This window comes from Sinocyclocheilus anshuiensis, unplaced genomic scaffold, assembly GCF_001515605.1.
Source record: "Sinocyclocheilus anshuiensis isolate Anshui unplaced genomic scaffold, SAMN03320099.WGS_v1.1 scaffold1626, whole genome shotgun sequence".
Taxonomy (NCBI): domain Eukaryota; kingdom Metazoa; phylum Chordata; class Actinopteri; order Cypriniformes; family Cyprinidae; genus Sinocyclocheilus; species Sinocyclocheilus anshuiensis.
This window is the reverse complement of record NW_015547254.1, coordinates 1,072,680-1,082,195: the sequence shown is the minus strand read 5'-3', so window position 1 is coordinate 1,082,195 and position 9,516 is coordinate 1,072,680. Positions and strand designations below refer to the sequence as shown.

Sequence of the window (9,516 nt, the reverse complement as noted above, 5' to 3'; positions counted from 1 at the left end):
ATAAAATCTTATTTTTAAGATAACGAGTTGTACCCAAGAAAAGTTAAATATTGTTTACTGAAATGTATTCAGATTCTGTTCTATAGTGTACTTTATTTTGTGTCATTCTGTCATTCTATTCCCGACGTTTACGCCGAAAATGCTCAGCTCATTAATGTTAATTAAGTCACGCCGAGGCTACTTGGTTACCAGCGTCCGTCTACGCAAGCTAATTAATATTCATAAGCCAAGCCTCACCGATTACGCGCACTGGACAGTGTGCTCGGAGCCACGCCCCGTCCCCCGCCGCATGGATGTTTCAGTCCAGCATCTCTGAGCGCTGACCACAGGAAGGATTTGGCCTCGCTGCACAGGAGGACGACACGCACATCTGCTTGCAGTAAGTGAATCTTTATCTATGACTAAATTATTTGTATGATGATATCGCAAGTAGAATTAAATAATCGGTAACTGTTTGAATGTAATAGTTTAAAAACTAATTTGGGCTAAATATGCACATGCAGTTTCTTTTTGCGTTTGCAAACGCTATAAGGAATTGTAAAATGATTGCAATGGTCTCCTAGATTATTATTATTATTATTATATGTTCGCTATTGTTTTAGATATTTTTTTTTTTTCTTTAAAGTCACGCATGGGAACAGAAGCATGGACCACACCCTGGTCAATATTACCCCTTGTGAGTCCATGTGTTCATATACACAAATTTATATATGATAGTCTGTATTATAATACAGGAATATTAAATTCATGTTTACAATAAGTTCATGTGTGAATTAATATTTACAATAAGTTATACACAATTACTGTAACAAAAAAAAAAAAACATTACAGAAAGAACAACATCTAAGGGGAAATCATAAAGCCTTATATTTTCTTCCTTTTGATTCAGATTCAGATTCAGCTAGTGTGTAAATTTGTTGTTGTTTTTAGATATACTGGGTAAAGACCTAGAATTATTAAACCTGACCATGGCGAACCGAGGACCCAGTTATGGACTGAGCCGTGAGGTGCAGGAGAAGATCGAGCAGAAGTATGACCCAGAGCTGGAGTCTCGACTGATGGACTGGATTGTCGCTCAGTGTGGAGGAAATATAGAGAAACCACAGCCGGGGAAGCAAAACTTTCAGAACTGGCTAATGGATGGCACTGTGAGTAAATATCAATTTGACAATATCACATCAACATGATTCCATTAATCTTTTATTTATCTTTGTCTCCCACATTCATCCATGTCTGCAGATCCTCTGTAGACTCATTAACAGTTTGTATCCACGTGGTAAGGAGCCTATTAAGAAGATCCCAGAGACTCCGATGGCCTTTAAGCAAATGGAAAAGATCTCCCAGTTCCTGCAGGCAGCTGAAGCTTACGGAGTAATAACCACAGACATTTTTCAGACAGTGGACTTGTGGGAAGGTACAGTCAAATTTGCTTTTATAAGTTCTATAGCAGCACTTCATGGACTTCTGAATTAGCATGGTGCTTGTAAAAGCAAACCACTATAGAAAATTAATATAGTTTGAATTGTTATAGAAAGCATTGCAAGTTGTGTTCTTGGTGTGTAGCCAAAGTCACTTCAGTGCTTGTTGGTTCCTTTGGTTAAAGGAAAAGACATGGCAGCCGTCCAGAGAACTCTAATGGCCCTGGGTAGCGTCGCTCTCACAAAAGACGATGGACATTACCGAGGTAACCGGGACTGGTTTCACAGGTGAGCAGGACAATTCCTATGAAGATTACTGCCAGACTAATTCATAGTGGGGCATTAAGCCCTGTCTGGTTGGACTTGTGAATAGACTTTGTTTTGTTTCAGCGTGAACTCTTTTTGATCTCGTGTGACAGGAAATCTCAAGGCAACCGGCGAGAGTTCTCTGAGGAGCAGTTGCGGCAGGGTCAGAATCTGATTGGCTTACAGATGGGTAGTAACCATGGGGCATCTCAGGCTGGCATGACTGGTTATGGCATGCATCGGCAGATTATGTAAAACTATAGTGCCCAGCAACTTGCCTAAAAGACCCAGAAGACCTTAAACCCCCTCACCCCAGCCCTCACCAAGCAGTGGTCTGTGATGGTGCATCTATTTGATGAAGAAGAGCAGTCTTAGTAACGTCAAAAACTGAAGTATAGCGGTTTTAGAGCATGCTATATATATCTATTTTAAGTTTGGTTTGCTCAGCTTGTGATAAAATCAATGTATTTATTTGTAAATGTATGCAAAGTGATAGTAATTCTTTCTATTAGAATTAGTTTTATCTAAGCAAGTCAAAACAGCTGCCTTTGCTGTTTTAATAGCAAAAATGAAAAAGTAAAGAATGTCAATGCACATACTAACCAGAAGTACTGTATGCAGATTAATAATATTTTCATTTGTGTTGTCCATCGTTGTTGTGTGTGAATATTCCATGTCAGTTTCATAATAAGCTTGGTTTTGGTGACCATGTTTGATGTAAATGTTTAATAAATTGGTACCTTAACATGATTGGTTATTGTGTTCTTTTTTCTATTAAAATAAAATGCAATATTGCATGAAGTTAAACCTAAATAATATTGTACAATATTTTAAATATACTTGAGTTTTCAGTAGACATTTTTAGCTGCAGGGTTCTTTAATTGCTTATATAGTCCTTTACAGATTAAAAATGTTCTTGATGTTACATTATGTGTTAGATCTAGTTTCTTAAAAACATCAGAACATGGTTACGGTGTGATCACATTAGCATTAAGGTATATTGTCAATAGTGCAGCGATTCATGAAGCACCGTTCACACAGAAGTTACTTTCAGCTACTACTACCAACATGAATATGAGCAAAATCTATGTGGGAACTTTATCGCACAAATTCCTTTTGAAAGGACTGGATTTTGAAATGAAATTTCACCCAGTGACAGTAAACATAACTGCGCCTCATCAGATACAAAAACCAAAATTACAATATATTGAGGTCTTATGAAGTGAAATGATGAGTCTGTGCAAGAAACTGAACAACATTAATACCATTATTACAGCATTATTAAGAATTATTTTCATTTTTGGGTGAGCTATTCCTTTAAGACACGGGTTCAAGTCTATATATATTGACCTATATGTTTAAAATGGCCTGAAATCATTATTTATTTAATTTAGCAATATATAAACACAATATTTGAATTTCATATACCTATTCCAAAGACGTTTCTCTTGGCACATTGAAGCTCTGTTATAGGCTCTTCTAAATGGCCATAGAAACCTTTTAGCTCTAATTGAAACTTTTATGTTTAAGAGGGGGAGGAAGGCAGACATGACATATTTCAAAAGCTTAAAGCCAAATGGATTCATAAGGTCAAGCGTTGGGATGCGTTGGACTGCATTTGCAGTGTCACTGAAGTGGAAATTTAATCAAGATAGAGTAACACCCATAAGGAGCTACATGGGACCATATGCATTAAGCAATGAATTGCATGATGCTCTTTAGACTGACTTTATGACTGTTCAGTAACATTTCTAAAGCAACCAAATCAATTACAGCAAATTAAAGCACAAGATCACATAACATCCCAAAGCCTTCAAGGAAGTGACAGACTGACTTTCATAAGGGTTTGTTCAGTTTAATATTAGCTTTACTCCACAATGTAATGAATATAAATGGGTTTTGTTAGCAAAACTCTATGCTAATATGGATTGGGCAATAGCATGTTTCAGGTTGATAATTATCTAAACTAGAATACAAAAAGGAATTTCAATAGAGGACACAGGTGATGTGTAACATATTTGGGTAAAATAAGTAATCTAAACAATGACTTTCTGACCAATGAAATAGCAGGTTTGCAATATGTCAAGTCTGAAAAATCTTCAAATGTTTGTGCACATTAAGTTTCCTCAAACACAGAGACTGTTCTTGGACTCCAGCTGCTGAAGTGCTTGAAGGACCATACTCTTTCCCACACAGATTTGTATGCTTTTTCTAATTGGATTGGTCAATGCTGCAGAGCAGAGTGTTTCTGAAAAAAATACCGGCTGTGTGTATGGTCACCCCGGGATCCCTGGAGACCCGGGACACAATGGAATGCCAAGACGTGATGGCAGAGATGGGGCCAAAGGTGATAAAGGAGACAGAGGTAAGAATGAAATCAAACCGCTTGACTCCAGTTAATCAGTCACCTTTGAGCTAAGTTATGAGGTCAGATAGGTACACAAATTAAACAATGTTGTAAAAAATTATTTGGAAAGATGTTTGCAGTACCATTTGACATTTAGCTTTTAAAGTTCAAGCTTGGTTTGTCAGATTAATAGTATTTTGACCTCCTTGCATGCAATGTAAGTGTTTCATACAATACATATAAAAATACAACTGTTTATGTTGTCTAAAGGTGATATAGGAACATGCGGCACAGCTGGTAAAGATGGACCTAAAGGAGAACCTGGTAAATATTAATTTCTTTTTCTAAATCCTTCCATAGGAAGAAGCAAAAAAATTATTAATTAAATAATTAATTTATTATATGTATAAATATACATATATTTTCAATTTGAAAATGTATATATTATATTTTGGTGTGTGTGTGTGTGTGTGTGCAAGATTCACGTTAATCAGATCTTGTTTTAAATGTGCTGAAATAAATACCGGAACAGATCGATTCGCGGCTTTTGAGAATCGATATCGAATCGACGTCATTAAAAAAAAAAAAACGATTAATCGACAAATCGATTTATTTATTTTTTTGCCTAGCCCTATATATATTCAGTCTGGTAGTTTCTAAATGGATACAATTCACTTAAGAAGAATACAGTAAATATTTGAATTTCATTTGGCTATCATCAGGTTGGTGCTTTTTCAGGTGTTCCTGGCATCCTTGCATGAGAAAGGATCAAAAGGGGACATCGGGGAGCAAGACCCGAAACGGGGACATGCCTGATACCCATGTGCCTTCTCAGCTAGACTGAGCGAAAGCACCAAATTACCTGCCGCTAACGCTCCAATTCGCTTTGATAAAATCCTCTATAACCGCCAGGGACACTATGATCCTGAGACCGGCCGCTTCACTTGTGCCATCAGCAGAGTGTAAATCGATTTATTTATTTTTTTGCCTAGCCCTATATATATTCAGTCTGGTAGTTTCTAAATGGATACAATTCACTTAAGAAGAATACAGTAAATATTTGAATTTCATTTGGCTATCATCAGGTTGGTGCTTTTTCAGGTGTTCCTGGCATCCTTGCATGAGAAAGGATCAAAAGGGGACATCGGGGAGCAAGACCCGAAACGGGGACATGCCTGAGATACCCAAGTGCCTTCTCAGCTAGACTGAGCGAAAGCACCAAATTACCTGCCGCTAACGCTCCAATTCGCTTTGATAAAGTCCTCTATAACCGCCAGGGACACTATGATCCTGAGACCGGCCGCTTCACTTGTGCCATCAGCAGAGTGTATTTTTTCAACTACCATATCACTGTGTACTCTCGCAATGTAAAAGTGGCCCTGATGAAGAATGGTCAGCAAGTGATCTACACTATGGACAGCTACCAAGGTGATGAGGACCAGGCTGCAGGAGGAGCAGTCCTAGAACTGGAATCTGGAGACAAAGTGTGGTTGCAAGTGGCTGATAAACTGCTATTTAATGGGTTATACGCAGATGAAGATGACGACACTGTTTTTTCTAGCTTTCTCCTCTTTGCAACCTAAAGATGCTGCTGTGAATGGGAATTTAGTGGTGCAAAACCATGCTTTGTAAGAAAATATTTTAATTTCACTAAATGGTGTCATCAGAACGTTCTGTAAAATATAAATCATTGTTTATGTTTCTTATTTTCATTTGCGAACAAAACTTATGTGTCTGTGTGTATTTTTGCTAACGCAAACATCACTATAACTAGGCTGACATTCCTGTAGCTTAAATGAAACAGAAGCTGAGATTGCTTTCCTCTCATATAGAGTGGGATAATGCATTTTTTTGTAGGCCAAAACCCAAAAACTAGTTAGCATTTGAGCACTTCCGGTTCCATTATCCTGTCGATGGGTTTTTGTTTAAATGCCTGAAATAAGGTCTGTGCTTGGTTAACGTAAGCTCAAGATACTTTCATATTTTATTCTACAACATAAAATGCATCAGTAATACCCCTTTGTGATTTTATATAAAGCGTTTACTTGTCTTGAAAAAGGCGGTTGCTATCAAGTTGCTAAAGGTAACTACAGAGGTTTTGGACATTAAACGTCTTCAACAGGTCAACTCATACTTACTACTACTCTGCTTTCACAGCTTTGTTGTGTTAATAACTATGTTCTTGCAAACTGTTCTAGCTCAAACTTTCAGGGAAAACGAAAGACTGAAAGAGTTGTCAGGAGCTTAATGATGGTGACATATAAGTCATTTGTGGTGTAGTTCATTTATAGCCTATGTTTAGCTTTTTACTTCTGGTGTATTTCGACTTCATAATTTGTGTTCTTTTCTGAAAAGTATCATAATGAACAACACATGCAAGAATCATAAACATTTGTTGGTCACAGAGCAATAATGCAAAAGCCAATGGAAAAAAATCCTGTTGGGTTTATTGTTGAGGGAACTGGGCTGGGCTGGGACAAAAAAAATCAGCCCTGGCATTCTTTGGTCCAAACGGCCCATCACTACGATCAGAATCAGTTCAGTAGGACAGCACCCGTATATACTGTCGTTCAAAATTCACACACACACACACTTGACCCATAGGGAATACCAGGTACACACTAACACTGTGTGTGTTTATGTGTGTATACCTGTGTATACCAGTTTAAGTGGACCAGTGTACTCACTTGCTCTTGACTTGCTGTTAATAGTCAGTCAGATTTATGACTGTTTGAGGAAACTAACCAGTAGGCTATCTACAAAAACTAGAGATGTACCGATCATGATTTTTCATGGATGATTCTGATTGTCTGATTGACCCTGTTTATTTGCTCTATTACTACTGTATTTTATTCACAGTCCAAACAAAGATGCTACATACAAATAGCATGAGCATGATATTTTTTTAATTTAAATTAGATTAGATACTTTTGTACAATTACAAAATTTCAAGCAAACAGAGTGGTCTGACTTTAGCCAAAGATCATAGAATACTTAAAGCTATGTGAAGCTTAAAGCTATGCTAAAAATGGTCCAATCTCCGTAAAACTTTGCATGCTTGTTTAGAATCACCTGTTGCATGTGCTCACCTAATTTTGTGACGTTTTGAGTTTTCGTTTAGGATTTATATGTTTTTGGGTATATTTGGACACGTCCCTTTTCTAAACTACCCTGTTATAGCTACCCAAAGGGTAAAGTTAAACATTTTTTGATAATTATTGACCTAGAGAGTCCAGAGAATTGTACCATAGTGTTTTTTTTTTTTTTTGCGAGATTTAGCGAAAAACCTAGGACTAGTTCGCAAAAGTAGTTTTTTTTTACATATTCTCAATTATTTAACAAATGATTTGACTGACAGCAGTAGTTCTAGGGGCAAGTCCTGCAGAGTTTAGCTACAACTTTCCTCAATACACCTGCCTGGAAGTTTCAAATATACCAAGTAAGACCTTGATTAGCTGGTTGAGGTGTTGTTGATCAGGGTTGGAGCAAAACTTTGCAGGACACCGGCTCTCCAGGACCAAGTTTGGTGACCCCTGTTGTAGACGGACTACTACCATCCCTCCAAGTTTCAAGTCTCTACAACTGCCCGATCAGTTTTAGGTGGAGATTGCTGATCCTTGGTCATTCTAACTATTAAAACAGGGATTCACCATGCTTGAACCCCTAAAAAAAAGAGAGAGAGAGGGGTTGCGAGGTTGAGATGAAGTTAATATTTTGAAATTAAAATTTTTGGATTAAACGGCATGAATTAAAAAATTATAATGATACAGATAAGCCATTTATAATAAACACTGCAATATTCCATAAAAAAATAAGAATTGTCCATTTACAATTCATGGAGATTTTACCTGGTAGCAATTTCCAAGGGGATAAATTTGGATAAGCATCTGCCAAATGTTTAAATGTAATTTACAGGCTTATACTTGGAAAATTTGAATACACCCTTTGGCTAAAATTTGTGCTCATCCCACACTGTGTTAAAGAAATTAAGCTTGCCTAATATAATCTTGGATGTACAATGGAAGACATAATGGGGCCAAGAAGCAAGAACTAGTAAACACTGAGCTAAAAACACTCAATTTAGCAACTGCACAGCAACACACTGGCATCCACCCTAGCGAGTTTTGCAGACAAGTAGCAGCACTAACATTTTCTTTAGAATTTATTTACATTTATTGGGCAGGGCAGAACAGAAACGCATAATACAGTCGTTTTGAGGGCTGAAACACGTCTGTGCTGCTGAACTGCTGGTGATAGTCAAGATTCAAGGCATATCTTGAGGAAAATGTTTTCTAAATGTTAAAGCAAAAATACTGTGATATCACCATATTTATATAGCAGTCATAATGCTGGCGCGTCCCGCGGGCAGACATCAACCGCATATCACAGTCGACTTGTTTCTCCGCCCCGAAGCAATCAGCGCGCAACAAGTGCACTGATGCTGTCCAATACCGTCGCGACGCTGCCTGGAGTCATGGTTCTCTGGCTGAGCATTTCCACCGCAGCAAACCAACTTTTAACTTTTAACTGAAGCCGTTCTGAGCCGCAAATCTGTCTCGTGCCCGGTTAATTTCGTTCATGCGCCGTTAAATTGCCTGAGGGAGTGCTTGAGCTACACATTTCATGGAAAGTTTTCCGTCTCGACAGATCTGTGACTACGGGTTGTTTGTTCGTGTGAATACACGCTTCAGACGAAAAGATCGGCTGGCTGTTTGTTCACTATGTACTTTCGCATTCACCATCAGGCTGTTTAACGATTTCCACTAAATTAATATGCGTAATTCGTCGGACATTGGACTGTCGGAGGAGTTAGTCGCGGCTGAGGAGTCGATCGAAGCCGCACAAGTGTTGTGACACCGGGCCAAGACTCCACTTAAGAAGTATGATAAAGGTAAGATTCGGCGTGTAAATAACAAATTATTGTAGCGTTTATTTAGAGAGAGCATACTGGTTTTTAAAAAAATATTATTAAAATGAGAATATACATGTCAAATGAATTAAAAATGTGCGTTCAGAAGTTTGTCAGCACTTTTATCATCTTGCCAGATCCGTTGGGTTCAAAAGTAGCTGAGGGGAGGAGGGGTATTGTGTATGCGTTACTATCCCGCTGGTTGCCATAGTGATGTGGGGGGTGTTGGAGCGCGCAAAGCTTGTAGGACTAGGGAGTGAAGACGAGGAGGGGGTTGGTTCGTTGTTTGGGGTGGCGAGGTGCTTCTTAAAGAGTTTTATGGAGAGACCGAGTTAATTAAACTCACAAATAAACGAGAGCTTTTTTTTTTCTTCTTCGGTTGAAAAAACCCAACTCCGTATTTGCCTTCATTCATATCCGCAGCTCACCCTTAAAGGGGTCATATGATATTGCTAAAAATAACATTATTTTGTGTATTTGGTGTAATGAAATGTGTTTATGCGGTTTAAGGTTAAAAAAACACATTATTTTCCACA

General features: G+C 38.0%; 3 protein-coding genes across 3 annotated transcripts in view; all 3 read left to right on the top strand.

The window, feature by feature from the left end:
* Positions 1-106: 106 nt before the first annotated feature.
* LOC107701685 (transgelin-3-like) lies at positions 107-2,393 on the top strand. Its single transcript, XM_016503752.1, has 5 exons — positions 107-379; positions 931-1,148; positions 1,240-1,414; positions 1,604-1,706; positions 1,838-2,393. The coding sequence occupies exons 2-5, from the start codon at positions 969-971 to the stop codon at positions 1,977-1,979; spliced, it is 600 nt and encodes a 199-aa protein (XP_016359238.1). The 5' UTR covers positions 107-379; positions 931-968; the 3' UTR covers positions 1,980-2,393.
* Positions 2,394-4,037: 1,644 nt separating this feature from the next.
* On the top strand, positions 4,038-5,654 carry LOC107701633 (complement C1q and tumor necrosis factor-related protein 9-like). Its single transcript, XM_016503671.1, is given in 6 exon segments — positions 4,038-4,089; positions 4,342-4,395; positions 4,907-5,033; positions 5,157-5,235; positions 5,237-5,259; positions 5,261-5,654. Coding segments are annotated over 6 exon segments (729 nt in total).
* Positions 5,655-8,497: 2,843 nt separating this feature from the next.
* Positions 8,498-9,516, top strand: part of LOC107701683 (spermatogenesis-associated protein 13-like) — a 32,655-nt gene continuing 31,636 nt past the window's right edge. Inside the window, exon 1 of the mRNA XM_016503750.1 lies at positions 8,498-8,962. Within this exon, the coding sequence (XP_016359236.1) occupies positions 8,954-8,962 (9 nt within the window). The 5' untranslated portion in view covers positions 8,498-8,953. The remainder of the gene's footprint in view (positions 8,963-9,516) is intronic.